The sequence below is a fragment of the Falco biarmicus genome, chromosome 5, assembly GCF_023638135.1.
Source record: "Falco biarmicus isolate bFalBia1 chromosome 5, bFalBia1.pri, whole genome shotgun sequence".
Lineage (NCBI taxonomy): Eukaryota > Metazoa > Chordata > Aves > Falconiformes > Falconidae > Falco > Falco biarmicus.
The window spans coordinates 34,794,549-34,813,652 of record NC_079292.1 but is presented as its reverse complement, the minus strand read 5'-3'; the positions used below and the strand labels follow the sequence as shown (position 1 = coordinate 34,813,652).

Below are 19,104 nucleotides of genomic sequence, written 5' to 3'. Positions count from 1 at the left end.
ACAAGGAGTACTTCACACTTTTGTGGTATCACTCATTTCTAGTCCCAAAGGATTCAACACACATATGAAGTCACATCTATGTAGAGCTTTTTAGGAAGACGTGTGTGAGCCCTACCCATGTTCTGAGCCATCTGGAAACCATCAGCAAAGCACTGAGCCTGACCTTACCTGATCACTAACGTTACCAAAAAGGATGGTTTTTATCTAGAGACACCTAAAAATCTGCATGGGAGAGAAACCTGCTCCATCTCATTGAACCTAGAAAAGTCTGACTACAAGATAGAAATTCGTGTGAAGCTGTGCTCCCTACGCTCTACTTTCATGAACACATCCTGAGTTACAGAGAAGAAGTATTTCAAAAGTGTTTGAAGTGTTATTACAGCCTAAAGTGCATTCACTTTCATTAGGTTTTTAGTAATTTTTAGTAAACCATACTTACTAAGTAATCTGTATTTTTAGGAAGACTTACCCATTCATATTTTATAAAAGAAAGCCCAACAATCAAGTTGCAATGCTTAACATATACTGGCAAAAGTAAAGACAGCTTCTTACTTTCCCACATAAAGAAAACTAGTTTCTTTCATTAAAATAAAAGCTTGAGTAAGCAACCAGGCATTACAGTATGCTTTGCATGTCAGAAAACTTAAATTGTATTGCTGTGGAGAAGGAATCAAGGAAGCATATTTCATCATCTCATTCCTTGCACCACCACTAGTACAATATTGTGCATACATTTTATCTTGTGATTTAGTTGCTCCTGGAGTCTGAACTACTATTCAGCTCCAGACTCACATGCTGATCTAAAATGCAGCTGTATAGAGTAAGCAATGTCTCACTCTCCCAACAGTCAGTGTAGTCCTAAGTCATTGGAGAGCATTGACCAAAAAGTCACCTATCTGAAGATTATATAAATCTTTCTAGATTTATCTGCCTACACTAGGAGCCCAGAAGCCTGTTTCACATGCAAACAGCTAACTTAGTGGTGTTAGGAGCTGAATCACAGCATCAGAGGTCAATGCAATCACCTAAGCATAGGCATCTATCTAGTGCACCCAACTTGCCTTAGGGTGTCCTAGCTGGCGTTCAGTTGTCCCTTCAAAAGGCAGCAGGTCATGTCATAGGTCATAGTAAATACATTTGCCAGGCCCACATGGATGTCTCTGGTAACCAAGGATGTTTCAAATGACTCTAGATGCCTATGTTAAGGAAGCTAAATTGAGTCTCCATTCTTTAATGCAGCTGGAACTTCATTTAGATGCTCACACATACCAGCCTTATGCCGTTTAAGGTGCTGCGAGTTATCTGATGTGTCTCCAGGGGGTACATTTGATACAGCCTCTACAGAAAGTGCATCCCCTACTGTGTGGAGAGTTTTGGTTGGAAGCCAGGCAGGATACTCTCAGTTGTCTCAAGAAGTGGCCCACAGATAAAAAAAATCTGGCCTAGTTTACTTTTAATCAGCCAAGAACCATGGCATATTTCCCCTAGAAATCTTTAAGACACATGAAGAATTGCAGTATTATTAACACAGTAACTTGTAGTGGGGGAAAGGGGCAGAGTTGGAGTAGAAAAACTCTTCTGTTTAAACTTCTGTGATAGGCTTCATATTAGTTTTACAGTGAGTTGGGCTGAGCGTGAATGATCTGTTATGCCGTGTCCAAGCTGCGGAGAGTTTTCATATTTAAATTATGAGGTCTCTTCCATTGATAGTAAAAAATGGGTAGGACATGACCGCATAGATGGACAATAAGGCAAATGAAAGAAGCAGATGCAAGGTGTGGCCTTCAGCCATAGTTCATGTGATTTCACATATATAAATCCTTAACTAAGTTTATCCCTTTCAACAGTACTAGAGGGAAGGGTAATCTTTGTGTATCCTTGTGAGGATTGGGCATTCTTGATGTTCACAGGAAGTTGTCCAGTATGGTGGAAAGGTTCATTTGTTCAAACAATGTGATCTGTCTGGATTGGGGAAATTTGACAGGGGTCTTTTTTTAATATATTTTTAATAGTATTAAAAAATTTGCCTAGCATTGCATCAGTGGCACCTCCAAATTTGCCTAGAGTCTCCAGTATGTGATCTTGTTCTGTTTTTCTTCTTTTCTATGATGCATAAACATTTTAACCTGATATAATAATATTATTAATAATAATAATGGAATGCCTTGTGTCCTTCTAAATAGCTTATACCTTAGCTTTGATACAATAACTTACTCGATGCAAAATGCAGAGAACACAAACATTATTAGGATATAAGAACAGCCTAAAAGAAGAGTTTGTGTGTTTAAGGGGCAGAGGTTCTGAGGCTTTAAAGTCTATCCATTTGCTTTATTTGGAGAAAGGTAAAATAATACAGTGTTGGCCTAAAATACAAACACAAGGTAGTATGTAGCATATTATAAATTATTAAGCCCTCTAAGTGTGTAAAGTTTTTATAAAGTAAAATTGTTGAATAATGATTTTTATAAAATTCTTGCCTTTCAATATAAAACAAACGAAAAGTCTCCTGACATCTGATTAAAGGAAACTTTAGACTGTTTCATTAGATAAAGCAATCAGGTTGTGCTTTAATCAGTTTCATTGTTGCATTAGAAGAAACATACCTTCCACTCTTAAAATAGTAATGTAATTGTAAAGTTGTCAGTCTGGGGTTCCTTTTTGAACTGATTACACTTGATAAAAATAACAAGCCATGACAAATAGCAAGGCTAGGTTTCAGTAATTCACTGAAGAATGTCTCTACCAAGTCTTTGTGGCAAAATGTCTTGTTTGCAGGACAAATGCAGAGTTGAAATAACAACCCATGAATACCACTGGTGAAATGGCTATGTACACAAGGTGAATGCTAAAGTTTTCCCTTCTGAATGGACCTTTTAATCCAGGCATTATCTAGGCTCTGAAAAAGTCTTCAGTGGCCTTACGTACAGATTAATGGGAAAAGCTGAGACTCAGAGTTGGGCTATTTGCAGAAACAGTTTTCAAGATTTACTGATGGTTGACAAATGCCATTTAAGCTTTCAAAGCCATCAATATGCTATTGAAAGGGATTTAGAGGGAAATCCTCCCACTATAGAAGACGAGGACTTTGAAGGATCTCGGTGGAAGCCCTTGGTCTCCCCACCCCTTCAAACCTTTCACTGGCTTCCTTCAGCATATAGAGCCCTGAAACGCGTGGCTATGGGAAAGGGGGGGGAGGTCCCTTTCAAAGGCGTTTGTCTATAACTGAATGTGCCAATCTGCTTTTGTTCGGGCATGAGAACTGAATAGAAGTGTTTCCAGAAAAAGTCTCTTGTGCTCATGGTCAGCTTTTCAATAGGCTTTCTGCTAATAGATTTTTAATATCAGAGCTGGAAATGGTGAAATACAAGTTTGAAAATTTTATTGAATTGAAAAATTGCCCAGAAAAGACTCTCTGCCCTGTAGCATTTCTTAACGATGCTACCGGTTCCTTCTTTAATACTGGCTTTTAAAGGAAAGTAACCTCATACATTACACATGTGACAAGACAAATCACCTGAGCTTTGAGTTTAATTATTTAAAATAATGCCCTGTCTTTTTTCCACAGACATTTTAAATCCTGTTTCTATGTTCTTTCTTTTCTCTGGTTATTTAAAAGCTCATTTTCAAGTCGCATGCCTTTATTTAAAAATGTCCATTATGAGATTAGGTTAGAAAAAAAGACACCTTAGATGATCATGTTTTTGTTAAAGGGGTTTTAATTCAAGATCAGGATGTCTTGAAGTCCTGTTTTTTTCCTGTGCTGTGCTGAATCTGCAGGATTTAAGATGAGAATTCTGAAGGGCTTAATAAAAGTGCACAAATTAAAAAGTGGCAGAACCCACTGGATGGTTCTGGAGATGTGATCTCTCTGGAATCTCCGGTGGATCATGCAAGGATATACTGGGGCTTTATTCAGGAAGTTCCCAACAGGTTTGTGTTTTTCAGGCAGAATGAATGCCAACAAACCCCTCTTTGCCGTCCTTTTAATAGCAACAGTATTAATGCATGTAGAGCCATGTGGTGCTGTCTTCTCCAGTCTGCCACAGGTATGTGAAAGTTGAGATCCAAATGCCAACACCATGACTGAGAGGGGCATCCTTCAACTCTGTAATCCTAACATCACTCCCCACATTGGACAGGAGAACGAAGCTAGCATGTGAGCTGAGGTAGTCTCTTTATACCTTGCGTGTGGTGTGAAGAACACTAGTCTGCATCCCACCAACTTCAACCCCCCCCTGAAGGGAAAGCAAGGCTGACTGGATTCTGCAGAGTGTGGAAAATAGGATAACACCTCTCAGCAGAAGATCTGCTTCTGCTTAGTGAGTGCCTTGACTATCTCTGTCCTCTATTTCATTTCCACCTGCACCATTTTCAAGCTGGCATCTGTTTTGTCACCATTTTGGGGAGGAGTTTAACAGTAGCAATATGTGGCAGGTGCTGTCTTGTGCACTCTTGTGCAACGTGAGACTAGTGGTCATCAGCAGTTGCTGTCATGTAGGAGGTGGGTGTTGCTGTGTTCATTTGTGCGTCTTGTTCATCTCAAGACAAATTAAGCCTGTAAGAGAGATTGCCTAAGCCTTTTAGTTCCAAAATGTTGATTCATCTTTGCCTAGAAAAGAACAATCACCATCCAGATTATTGTGAGTAGTCCTTCTGGTTTCCTGATGGAGCTGACTGGAAAGCTGAACTTCATATGAAAGAAAAAATGAGCAAAGGCTATGGAAAAGAGAGGGCAAGAAAAGAAAAATGAGGAGAATCAGCACACTGCTTTGGAAGCAGGATACCAGGAGTGAAAAGTTAAATACCTGAATAATTGGAGCATGCATGACAACCAAACAGAAAAGAAAGAAAGGCTGTAACAGTGAACAATACAGAAGTAAAAGAAACTGAAATAAACCACTTCCTTAGATTTTTGAACCTACTCACTTGAAAAAAAAGGTATAAGGATGATTCTGTCGGCAGAAAATATCACACTTTCCTCTCTCAGTGACCCAAACTAACGGCATCCCACCTTTAACTCAACAGATTTTAGAAACGATGAAAGGGCTGGAAAAAATATGTAGAAATCTTTCCAGTGAACCCAGCAGTACTACATTCACGACTCCAGGCAAAATGATGTGCTGTTACATGATTTCCAGAACTGTAAAATACTGCCTATTGGGTAGAACCTGGCATTAGGCACTCATAGGCCTGGGATGACGTCCTCCTCCCATGGGAGTCAATGGGAGTTTTCCTACCGGCATCAGTGGAGCCAGGTGTTTACCCCCAGGCACTGTTCTAGTGCTGACATTGACTTGCTGTGTTACAAGTTTTAAGACATGTAAATAATAGGGCAGCTGATTCTTTCCAGCATTTTTATAGCATTTGGAATAGCTAAAGAAAAGAGATCTTGGAAAATTCATTTCATGTGCAAAAAAAAGCAGAGCAGACAGGTGTAATATAGGAGATGCACTTCATCATAGGAGATCTACATATGCACACAGGTGCAATACATTTGGCAGCAACAGTTTACATTTGTTAAAGGCTTGTTTTAGTTTGTTTTAGCTACTGATGTTTTGTAATGTTGTTCAGTATTTTCTCCAGGAAGACCCAAAACTGATGTTTGAAACCTGAAACTGAGACACATCAGTGAATTTGAACAGCACCAGTTAATTGCTTGCCCTGAAGAGATTTTCAGTAACAATCACAAGAAGTGTTGGGTCACTGGCCTCAAAATGAGGTTGCCAAACAGTGGACTATGTAAACACTGTGAATAAAAGGAAGGAAACAGGGATCATTTATTCTGCATCAGAGTCTGCTGCCTCTACTCATACAAATATTAGCTTATCCTCTGAACAGTCCAGCTGATCTCAGTAGAAATAGTCCTGAAGTATTCTGCTTCCATGTATTAATTGTACAGCTCTGATCCCAGTAATTTAAGTATTGGAAAGGGAAATATTTTATACTTTTATACTAGAAGGAGCATAGCCCCTTTCACTGAAGATCGTGTTGCTATAACCACATGAAAAATACATGCCAGCCCGATCTGACACATGAGGTCTTTGCCGAAGATTTCTCCATGGTGGGGTAAGTTGTCTCAATCCTGCTGCTTGACCTGAACTGTTTAAAGCTTGCTCAGGTGTTTCAGTAGTCTGCCTATCTGAAGGACAGCTATTTAGCTACAAGCAAACAAAATGTGTGGAGACCAGGTACATGTGATGTCAGTATAAGATTTAAGGATGTGGTGTTTATGTATATTGAGACTATTTCATAGCAGCCCACATGAAGATATCTCATGATGAAAGAATTTTGAAAACTTAAGCAAAATAGAATTTACCTGATGGAGAAATACAGTGTTTTTAAATGCATTATCTTTGTACGAATCAGGCTATACATATTTTCTGGTGCTTACTGTTGCAGAAGTTTGGGCGTTCAATCTGTCAGTGAAAAATCTGACAGCTTTGTCATTTCTCTGAGCTCTGTAGGAGGTGTTGGAAGAGGCTGTCAGCCAGCCAAGAGCTGGCAGATCTGGAGGCCCATTGTATTTCAGCAAACAGGCTTTGTCAGGCATAAAGGGAAGATGTGTGTATAAAAATAATCTACAACTTTGTATATCTGAAGAAGATTTACAGTATTTGCATCCTAGGTATAGGATCACCCTGCACTACTCTAAGCCAACTGGAAAAAATCAGTTCTACTTCACCTTCCTTGTTTGTTTCACCTCTATACTTCAGTTTGTGGTGGCACAAACAGCAACAGCTCAGGGAACTGAATTGGACTAAAACCATTTTTTTTTCCTGCTGGATTTGTTTTAATCCAGATCAGTTGCCAACTGTGGTTCAACAGCATCCTCAAAAGGAATGGGCAGTGCTGGGGTGGGGAGGAGATCAGGAGCAATTCTTTTGGTAGCAACACTGGACAAAACTAAGTGTGCTGGTAATATGACATCAGTTGGGCTGTCCATGCAATAAAGAGAAGATTCTGTAAAAAATCATTTCAGATAAGCAACAACACAAAGTTGATCAAAGTAGTAATCCAGAGTAGAGCTCTAGTAGATGTGATACAGCATCATTTTCTCTGCTGATACTCTTCAATTACTCTTCAACAACACAAGGTACAACTAAACTACAATAAAAGCTGAAGTGACACTGCTGTGTTAAAACAAGTCCAGTCATCTGTGAGTGTTGATCTGCTTGAGGGTGGGAAGGCTCTACAGAGGGATCTGGACAGGCTGGATCAGTGGGCTGAGGCCAACTGTATGAGGTTCGACAAGGCAAAGTGTCAGGTCCTGCACCTGGGTCACAACAACCCCATGCAATTCTACAGGCTTGGGGAAGAGTGGCTGGAAAGCTGCCTGGTGGGAAAGGACCCAGGGGTGTTGATCGACGGTCAGCTGAATATGAGCTGGCAGTGTGCCCAGGTGGCCAAGAAAGCCAACAGCATCCTGGCTTGTATCACAAACAGTGTGGCCAGCAGGACAAGGGCAGTGATTGTATACCTCCACTCAACACTGGTGAGGCTGCACCTTGAATCCTGTGTTCAGTTTTGGGCCCCTCAACACAAGGAAGACACAGAGGTGCTGGAGCGTGTCCAGAGACGGGCAGCGAGGCTGGTGAAGGGTCTGGAGCACAAGTCCTATGAGGAGCAGCTGAGGGAGCTGGCGTTGTTTAGCGTGAAGAGGAGGAGGTTCAGGGGAGACCTTATCGCTCTCTAGAACTACCTGAAAAGCTTTAGCCAGGTGCGTGTTGGTCTCTTCTCCCAAGTAAGAACTGATAGGATAAGAGGAAGTGGCCTCAAGTTGTGTCAAGGGAGGTTTGGATTGAATATTAGGAAAAATTTCTTCACCAAATGGGTTGTCAAGCATTGGGACAGGCTGCCCAGGGAAGTGGTTGAGTCACCATCCCTGGAGGTATTTGAAAGAGATGTAGGTGTGTCGCACAGGGACATGGTTTAGTGGTGGACCTGGCAGTATTAGATTAACAGTTGGATCTGAAGATCTTAAAGGTCTTTTCCAACCTAGATGATTCTGTGAGTCTATGAATCAGCACCAATGCATAGCAAAATGGGAACCTATAGAATAAAAGTAGTGAAGAAGCTAACCAGAACTTTACTGAAAACTGTTCTGAGATAAAAAGATCAGTCGGGATTGAAGAGGTGGACTCTTGTCTTTGCTGAACCGTTTTTGCCATTTCCTTTACCAAGCCAGAATTTCCTCTACTCTAGAGTATGTGTATTTTGCAGTGAACCAATTTGGGAATACTGGGTTTATATATATGACAACTGCTACATTACATCACACAAAGCAGCACTGTGCAGAGATCCTGCACTGGGAAATTAGTACAGTCGTAGCAGCATCCTGCTGTACGTGAGATAATTAGCCTTTCTGAGGGCACCTAACATGGTAATGTAACTTCCAGCTCTGGACCCAGCGCACTCATCTGTACCTTGGGGACCTTCGCACTGTGCATTGTAGGATATATGTTTCCTGCTCTAAATGCAGGTCTCTTACGCACAGATTTCCAGATACTCAGACTTACACCATCAATGTGTTTGTAGCAGATGCTCTCAAAGCTGTTTGCTTTTTAATTCTTCAGATCCATGCTGTGGAATTGAGTTGAGGCAATTTAAGACCAGCAGAATAAATAACTCACAGTGTATCTTGTTACAAATGAAATCAAGCTGATTCATTTCCACCCTTAGCAGCCTCACTGAATTAATATTGGATATTTTTGTGAGGATGAGTTTTAAAATTGGTTTGTGTAACAATCTGTGCTGTGCATAACTTCCCATTGGGTATTCAGCCCAGTTGGCTGTGTGACCCATAATACTTGATTTAGGAAAGTTGTATTTCATGACTTCAGGGTTGTATTTTGAGTCTTTGTCTACACTCAGATATATTTTGAATTAATTTCTGCTGTAATCAAAATTAGTGTGCTAACAAGCAAACTATACTGTGCTTTTCATAGATATTCTCCTCTCATATAAATAACCATAATTTAGGAACAGCTTCATTGAGTTCAGAGGGATGAAATTGTAGACTTGGAATTAGAAGGAAATTGGACTCCCAGTTTCTAAAATGGATGAATGTGTCCATTAATTCAGAAAGAAAGATGTTTTCCTATGTTTTTGTCATTTTTGTAACAAATAGTTGCAAAAATAAGCAACTTCTAGAGCTGCAGAAAATATTCTGAAACTAAGAGAGACCAAGGGCTTTTTTTCCTAGACTTGATCACTTCTAATAAATATCTTTTCTCAATTAACCATACTGTTCTTTGTCAAAAATAAGGTAAACAGTACCTGATAAACAAACAGGTAATGATGAAGAGCAGAACAAATATTTTAGTAGTTGTCTTAATAAATTACAGTGAAAACTGATATCTTTTCTTGTTGTGGGGTGGGGTTTTTTTTGGTATTTGAACAAGATGAATCAGATATGCAGTACTCCTATATTCTATTTGAATTAGTGCAGCAGAAACAAGTAATAACTCACAAAGTGAAATAATACTAATACAATCTGTGGGCATGGGAGGAAGAGGAATTCCATTCAGTCCTCTTTTTAATTGCTCCTGCTGGCTTCTGTACTACAAAATATTCCTTTACTTATTTAAGCTTTAAAATATGGGAGTTAAGTACAGTAAATGATTGACATGTTGGAATGTTTTTGTAACTTACCCTGGTAATTATTACTTAGCAAACTGAGTCTTCAGTGCCAAATGAACAGCCATGAATCAGCTTTGAAAGAAAATGGAGAATTTCATCTAGGGAGCATTGTGAATTTGAGATACTAAAAAAGCAGAGAGCCAGAATCTTTGTACCTAAAATGAAATGTCAGGTACTTGTCAGATTAATTCAGCACTGTGTGTGCTTGATCTGATCTTTGATCTTTACTTTCTCTTTGACCCTAATTGTTTGCTCTGGCCTGCTCCCTCTGCTGGAGTCTTGGATAAACTGAATGGCAAAATTGTTTCTTGAAAAGATTAATCATGCACGTACTGTTTGCTTTACAAATGTTCTGCAGTCTAGATTTAAGTAAGTCTTTGATGGCAGTTTATATGACAGAATTGCCTACTATGTTCAAGAGTAATGCATTCTGTTTAAAATGACTGTTACAGAGCATCTGCAGTAATAGGCTGTATTTTGGTGGCTGGTGACATTAGAGGAACCACCCACTGACAGGTGTTGGGAGTGCAGAATTTTGGCTAAAGCATTTTGTTAAGTTGTGTTGAATCCAGACATGGCCTATCAGCCTGGTTTGCTGGGATCTGATGTTTAATATTCACCCAACAGGTTATGGGCCAGTATGCGACAGCAGCAACGAGGTGTAGACATAGCCCTCCTGACCTTGATGAATTACCCCTGAGGCTTTCCTAAGTTCAAGGTGCTTGATCCTTCCCACAGATACCTATTTGGAATTGCAGTGGTTATATCTTCTGAAAGCAAAACGCAGTGCTGGAACAAGCATCTCACTGGTGTGCCAAGGAAGGAAAGGACAGTGCAAGGGGGACAGTGGGAATACTGTCCATTTACTGGAATAAAGCTCTTTGTGAGGTGCACAAGCACACATACTGTCTTACTGCAGGGTCTTTTCTCATTAACTACAAAATGTCATTTGCTTTTTGCAGGGCATGTTTTAATACAAAGGTGTTTGGTCTCTGGAAACTATGAACTTCAATGTCAAGTAACAGAAATTTTCTGTAAAAAATAAGTAACAAGCAGTCCTTTTTAAGCCTTGCATCACTTCTGTGTTAATTTTAAAAGCATAGAATGGGATTAGTTGCTGGTAATTGGCTATTACAAATAATATGACCAAGGATAATGTTTTTTAAAATATTTAATTTTAGAACTTCAGAATCAACATGCAGAAGGGCAGAAATATCCATGCTGTTGCCACTGGTTATTTATTGTGAATACCCTGATAAGAGAGATTACCTATTCCATGTAATGTCTGTTATAACTCTTTCCCTTTACTGCTTCTTCCAGCAAAGCTACCACTTTTTTCCATAAGATTTTTCCAAACATAAAGATACGGTGCTTCAAATGTGAATTATACTAGCATCCTTCAAAGAACAACAAATTAAGTTTGAAGGTAGTTGTGAGAAGAAATGCTGATTTAATTGTCAGGAAGTGCTTACAATGCTTATTTATGTATGCTTATACTCTGCCCCGTGCTGCCCTGCATGGGTGTATTAAACATGCAAATACATGTCTACCGATTTTCATGTTGATTTGGGAAGATAATCTAATCTAGGACCATTAAAATGAAAATATGGTCATTGTCTTCTGAGCCTATTGACAGCTCATGCATCACCATTTGGAAAACCGGTGTAAATGCCATGAGGCAGACAATATGATCTAATGAAAAGGGCACTGGACAAATAATTCATCGGTGTTTGATTCCTCCATGGCATACAACCTACTGTTTGGCTGTGAGCATGTCACTTCACCATTAGGTGTCTTAGTTTCCCTTCTGTAAAATGATGGTAATTCTTATTCTGTTTATTTATTAAAACCCTTGAATGAAACCATGTGATAGGAATTTAATTGTAAGAAATAGGATCTACTACTACTACTACTACTACAGTGTTGGCAAATAGATTTATCTCCTTTAAGTAGCTATAGCAGATTAAGTTATTTTTAATATCCATAATGAAACATTTTCATTAGTAGATGGCATGCACTTAATAGCTAGCATATTCTTCCATCATATAGTGGACTTAGTAAAGTATTCTGCCAACAGCAGAAGCAAGAGTGCTGTGTTAAAAAGATAGGCACAGCAAGGAAAGAGCAGTAGTAATTCTCACCCCTTTTCGTTCTTTTATATTATTACATGTAAGATGATGTCAAACTGTAGATGGATTAAAGAAATGGTCTTAGTTCAGGAGCTGTTAGCAGCTGGTAAAGAACTCAGGGCGTGCATTTAGTCTACTGTCAGTATTTTTATGTGAGTCCTTTCTCTTTCAAAGACTTCCATAAAAATAATCATTAATACATCTTGTTGGACTAAGGCAGGCCTAGAAGATTCATAATAATAATCCTAATAATAAGTCTTAATAATTTTATAAAAACCAAACAGGTTGCAACTGTTGGAAAAAAGATAGGCTACAAAATTAATTGTCTTTGGTATTGGATGATTCTATCAGCCCTGCAATGGGTAGACAAGTTTGTACCATTCAGTATGATAGAAGTTTAGCCTAGTAGTAGATTAACAGGTTGCTGAAAGCCAATAGAAGCCTTGCATATATCCCAAAACATATTTTTATTCTCTTTCAAAGGACATGAATGTAATATGGAAAACTGATCTTACGAGATGAATAGTCAGTGAAACATCTCATGTAATAACCACTAATAACAGGTTGATAACTTAGCCTCCAGATTCATCTATTATATGTTAAGAACTAGTTCACTCTAACTTGTTTTACTGGCTTTCGGGAATTCATTGTGAACAACTCACTTTCAAGGTGGTAACTCGATATCTTTTCAGCACTTATATGCATGGACAACAAAACAGGGGTGAAAAAAAGACCTGTTGTATTTGCCTTCTTGGAGTGTGTTTTGCAAATGCTCAAAATTTGCCCATACAGTAACCAAGAAAAAACAGATAGATGCATGGTGCAGTTCACAATATTTTCCGTTCTTCAAAGATTCCGTCACAGATAGGATTCCTTCTGCAAGGCACCAGAGACACAGCGTGGTGATTGATTGGCACAGAGTATAATTAAAATAACATTATAGTGAGCTGTGTTGCCAATGCAGTCACTGAAGCAAAACTTCTTATCTTTTGGAAAGCTGGAAGTTTTGTTCGCTGTTATGTTGCTTTTGTAGTCGGCAGTTGGAAACAGGCTGCAGGAATGCTGGTGGGAGAACAGACGATGTGTTCATCTGACTGTTCAAAATAATGTATCGCTTTTCCAATACAGTACATCAGCTCATGGTGCAGGTAGTTTTTATAAATGTAGATCTGGTACTATTGCTGTTCACATTAGGAGCATTTTAAAACTCAGAATATACTCTTAGAATGCCACTTCTACTGACATGGGTGGGGGTTGCACATGTTTTGGTGGTGAATTACAGGAGTAGTTCTGTTATACTAACTTATTTGAAGATTTTCAGTATTCTAATAATTTTAAGTTTTTCATCACTGTAGCTTGTGACAGTCTACCAGGTTTGACAAGAAACGTTTGCAGTTTCAGCTAATTTGGTTCTGCATATATCTGCACTGGCATAGAAAGGAAATTGGGGAATGGATCTGATTTAATATCAGAACCATTCTGCTGAGGATAGTTAAAGATATAGTACTTTGATTTTAATGTTTTTCACCATTACGCTACAAATCCTGATGTGCAAGCCATTTTCATCCCCTTCTCTTTTCTAGAGAGAGCAGATTGCAGATTTTGACAGGCTAGCACTGAAAGGAGAAATCAGAAAACCTCTTTGATGAACCTTTTGGAAAAAACCCATTGCAGGTGCAGGACATAAGACATACCCTATCACGATTGTTACTGTTTTTCATAGTAATAATATGTAAGCCTACCGTTTACCTACTAGCTCTCTCTGGCTGTTAGCTGTGCTTGATCTAGCTAATGGCCATAAATCTCATACTAGCTATGTCTTCTTGGCAGTATGGTCCAAAGGCTGGCAAGTTTGTTAATAACCTCCTTTATTTCTCTCTGGAGCACCGTGAGGGATTTCTGCTTCGCAGCCCAAACTTTACAGTATTACTGACATGAGATCCAGTGACTGATTGCATTGCATTAACTCTTTTTGCTTGTTTCACATCTCCAACATGCCCCCAGAAGTAGCTCTTGGTCATGGGACTTCTCTCGTAAGTCCCTTACTTAATTCAGTGAACAAAAATCGGATTAAATGCATCTGTGGTGATTCTGACCCAGAAGATTATCTAAAAAATGTAAGCACCGATGAACTACCGCTTTGCCAATCTAACCAATGTGAGGTTTTTAGACAGAAATAGTCACCTATTTAACCAGCTGGTACAGTGGGAAGAAGTAGAGGTTTTGGATTTTTGTGCCTGAAAGTTTCTGGGTTTCCAGATGTATCAGCTAGCCTAATCAAAGATATTAACACTCCCTTCATTAGTCTCTCTTATATCCTTAAACCCTTATAGCTATAGCAATAACACATCACCAACACAGACTGGAATGGTCTGTGTGTTAGTTACTAGTGTGTTAAAAACTAGTTACGAACAATGTTATTGTTGAAATTTGGAAATAATTACTGTTACTTCCACCATCCGTAGTGGTATTGGAAATAATTTCTGTTACTTCCACCATCCCTGGTGGTATTTAAAAGATGCGTAGGCATGGTATTTAGGGACACGGTTTAGTGGTGGACTTGGTAGTGTTAGGTTAATGATTGGACTTGATCTTAAGGGTCTTTTCCAACCTAAATATTTCTATGATTCTACAAAATATGCATAGGTAATGTTTAGTAGTTCTGTTGACAAAAACATCTTTGTACTTTATGTGGCAAGAAAAGAATAATCTGGGAAAAAAAGAACCTGTCTAACAGAATTAGATTAGACTGTTAAATTTTTAAAAAGCTAACAATTGCTGCAATGTAGACTGGGGAGGTTCTCCTCCATCATGTGATGTAGGCACATACTTTACTACAGGTGGAGTTCAAAATGGAGACTAGGACATTGGAGTTCAATGTTGGTAAATCCACCTCTGGGGTTGAAAGATGTTTTTAAGAGAAGTGCAGGTATTGTTGATTTTCTCATTGTGTATCAAAGCATGTAATGAAAGCCACCTTATGTTATTCTGATCCTCTTAAGATGTTAGGGTCTGGTCTGTAGATTGCTTGTGACTGGTGTCATCATGGGGTCCTGTGGGTGATACAAGCAGACAGGTACTGCTGACTACTAATAGAAATTAATATGCTAGAAAAACAGGCTTCAGGTTTCCCTGAGCACTGTTTAGTGCTGGTTTTGCAGAATGTGTCTATCTGAAGATGAATCACTCCCATGTTCCACCAAGGCTGGCTTTTGAAGTCTAAAATGTGATACGTTGTGTTTACAAAAACCCATTAAGACACGTATTGAAAATCTCACGATCAAAATGATAATTGTTAAAATACTGGACTTACCTTGATAGTCAGTATCATATGATTCACTACCTGGATGAGTTTTTCTTTTGCCAAATAAATCCATGTTTTTGTTCCTTTGCCAGAATAAATTCTTTGAGTCTTTATCAAAGTGAAAGGGTAATAACCTGCTAAACAGTATGAAAGAATTAGGTGATAAAGTATTACAGTAAAGAATGAATTTAATAAGTACACGGTTCTCAAATTATACCTTGATTTTGAAGTGAATGCAGAGACCTTAGCCAACAATTATTTGATAATTGTTGTAAAGTATTAACACATTTCCTTTATTTCAAAATCTCTATGTGAAGTACATTTTTAAATTATCCATTTTAAAATTCAGCAAAAGGTCAAACATCAAAATTAACTATGCTGACTAAAAGCATATATTCTGTAATGTGAAACAGACTGTGAGTAATAAGAACTAGATGGAATAGGAATAGGACGTCTACCCACCAAAGTACAGATAACTTATTTACCTTGTAAGCTCTCAACAGCTGGAAGAAATAAAGTTATGTAAATACTACCCAATGTAGCTGGAAACTATAAGCGCTACTACAAACATATATATGTTTAAATAGTGCCCATTATTAAATTATCACGTAACATTTGCATAAAATACGTGCCTCTGATATTTTTATTTTAACAGTTAAAGGAGTTTTGGTAGGTGTGTAAGTCGCACCTTCCACACAGGATTGTATTATGCAGTCTTTTTACAGTTCTTATACTTAATGCAAAACAATTATGATGATACTGTAGGGCATGGGGAAGACAATGGAAAACAATGGAAAAGCATGTTAAGAATAAAATGGTATATGAAATTTAGTCTAAAACATAGCTTGAATGAACTGTGACAGAGCTGACATGGCTGGTTGTTTCCTGTGCCAGGAACTACCGTGGAACCCCATCAGGAAGTGTGCTACAGAGCAGGATCACATTACACCCTTGTTTTATGGTTCATTTCACTTATATAATGCAATTTGAGTACCTGCAAAAAAAGAGCACTCTAAAAAGGGGATGTTTATTATCTGAAAATATGTCATTTCTTTGACTCAAGTAAGTTGGATTTTGGGGACACCTGATGTGCCTAATGTAAGGCAAGGCAAATCAGTATGACCGTGCAGCAGGTTGTACAGCAAACGCAAAATGTATCCATATTCGTGAAATGTAAAGAATGATGCAGATAGATAGTTTATATCTGTATGCTTTTGCCTGTCTGCTTTAGTAAACCAAGTGTGCTACGGTGCTACAACAAAAGTCATAGTAGTTTTCCTTTACTACTCCAAGTAAATTTGTACAGTAGAGTGGTTTATTAAAATTATGTGAACTGAAAGGTTTGTTTAGTGTTCCACCTGATTTATAGAGCCTGATAAAACATTCCCAAATCTTTGGAAATTAAGAACATGCTACAGCCTGTATTTGGGTTGACAAAGCTGTGTTCATACAAAATAATGTTTAACATGCTAACTGGATAACAATTCATCAATTCTGGCAGAGGAACTATTTTTTGTTAATGTAGTACTTAAAAATGTGTGGAATGAACAGCTGGACACCACAGTTGTGGCATGCCATATTAAGTCTCTGTCTGTTTTCCCCTACAGTGATCTCAGTATGAACAACATTACTAAGCTGCCCTCAAACCCTGTGCACAATCTCCGCTTCCTGGAAGAGCTGTAAGTATCATTGTATCCTTGATGGGCATAGTCAGTACTAGACACATTCCTGTGCTTGTCTCTCATACGTACTGTGGGAACCAGATAAAACAGTGCAGGAAGGCTGTCAGCCTGACACTTTTGGCACATGCGGAAACACTTAGTTGAAAAAAAAAAAAAAAAAACCACCACAATTGCTTGTGATTCTGGAAATGAACTTGTAAAAAGAGTTACCGTGAGGCTACAACTTCTCTAAGCAGAGACAGAGCCAAACAAATTAAAATTTTTAAACAAGGGCTGTTTAAAAGAGCTGGATTGCTTTTTGGAAATAGTTAAGCAGCAGGATATTAAAAGTTTGAATACTGGCGCATGTTTATTAAAATGCAAGTAAAGCTATAATCAAAACCAAAACCTGCAGCCTTTTTCTGCCTGTGTCAAGGACAATTGAGTCCACATCTCATAGTATCAAGGCTTCTTGTCCTAATCACTTTTAATTACTGTTTCCTTACTGTTACATTTAGCGTCCCTGAAGGCTGACTGTAAAATGCAGAATCCTGCAAAAAGCTTAGTTGCACTATCTAGTACGTTTACTGACAGGAAAAAGTACATTGCAACAACTAGCTAATCAAGCACAACATCAAAAGAGGAATGCTGTTTTGACGTGATGGTGACTAACCAAAAGTGAAAAGTATTGTGCATTCATGAGACCTGGATTTGGCAGTGACCCTAATTATAATGGCCCAGGCTTAAAAGAAAATTTAGGTTCCTGAGGAATGACGGAGACTCTGTAACTGATGCACCATAGATCTTGTGGGAAAAAGGTGGCACTGGCATTTGCATGAGTACCTCTACAAGCTGATTAAAAGAATTGTCTCGTTATCCAGCCTTTTCTGAAATGTGGTTTATAAGTTTTTAAAAAGTGAAAGCCTCCTTTTTAAATAGTACTTCCAGCTGCTAACACACCATAAAACCCATATAAGACACACAAAGTCATGGTGCTGCTGTTCTTGCAAAGACAACAATCTTTTTAAGCTGTGACGTGTACAGTCCTCTGCAGTTTAGGTGGGTATTGCCCTGACAGCTTTTGGTGTTCTTGCTAACACTCATTTGAATTTTACCACTTGGTCTTTCCAGCTGGCATCTATGAAAAAGAAAAAGAAATTAAAACCATTTTGTAATGCTAACTTTGAACAATGCCCTATTTGCAAGCACGTTTTCCTGTCCTGCCTTATTTTTATTACTGGCAGCATTCGTATTTAGAAGGTATTATTTCTTTAAATTCTCCCTCTTCCTTTACATACATCTTTTATTTGGTTATCATTATCTATTTTGCTGTTGGTGCAACTTTCAAATAACATATAGATATGGACATAACAAGGAGAGATGTCACACACCAAGTGGTAACCGTACGTATCATGTGCGTGTGAAGTGAATCACGCCGCGAAGTCCCTGCTTGTGGATTTTTGCGTCATGTTCATGTTTGCTTGTCCAGTCTCCTGTCAACTATAATGACCCTACTGAAAACTTGCAACCCAATGATTTCTCTCCAGCCATTAACGAAAAGAAGAAAAACAAAAGTTTGGGCTTTTCCTGGAAGGAAATTCTAATACATTAAGCCAAGTTATCTTCACTCTTTCATTTTACAGTCCAAAGTTAGATGACCCAAATAGTAATACTTAGGTCATGGCAGCAATCTACTTCATCTTCCTGATCAAGACCTTTGAAAGTGTTCTTACCTTATTCTTGTGTTGGGCCTACTTTTTCCACCAGAAGTATTAAACTGTTATCCTTACAACCCTCTGTTCCAAATTAAGTAAATCCAGTCCTTCGTTGCTGATAGTACCAGAAGATTATTTCTTTCTTTACTTTGTTTCATTTTACGTATACACTAGTCAGATCCTCCATTTGGTTCACAGAAGCCAATCATTTCCATTTCTTATTAATTGTGATACTGTTTTTTGAAACTCTTGCAGTTTGTATTCACTCTTCAAATAAGCATAGAAGCCTTTGAAGAGATGAGGCAACTGATTACCTCTTCTTAATGCAGATTCAAACCCATTGTGCTGAGAGATTCTTCAGTGTTCAGAGGCATGTAATACAATTCAGTCCAGTATTACACTGAAAAAAATATAGACAATGAAAGGGGAATTGGGTATTCAATTTTAAAGTAGGGGGTAGCAGCCATTGTAGTTCCCATGTTTCCCTATGTTCATTTCTGAGCAGTGATTGTACATATGAAAATTGTTTTGCCCATCCAGGCATTGCCACATGATTTTTATTGCCAGCTTATCTGGGAATTCTTTGTTTTGTTTATGTGGCTCAGTTAAATGGGAGTATTGCAAAATATAAGTTGGCCTATAAGGCAGACATTGTA

General features: G+C 38.4%; 1 protein-coding gene across 3 annotated transcripts in view; it reads left to right on the top strand.

Moving 5' to 3' along the window:
• LGR5 (leucine rich repeat containing G protein-coupled receptor 5) overlaps window positions 1-19,104 on the top strand; it is a 93,210-nt gene that overhangs the window by 21,774 nt on the left and 52,332 nt on the right. For all 3 annotated transcript variants that reach the window (XM_056341010.1, XM_056341011.1, XM_056341009.1), the window contains exon 2: window positions 16,680-16,751. In XM_056341010.1, coding sequence (XP_056196985.1) covers window positions 16,680-16,751 — 72 coding nt within the window. The remainder of the gene's footprint in view (window positions 1-16,679; window positions 16,752-19,104) is intronic.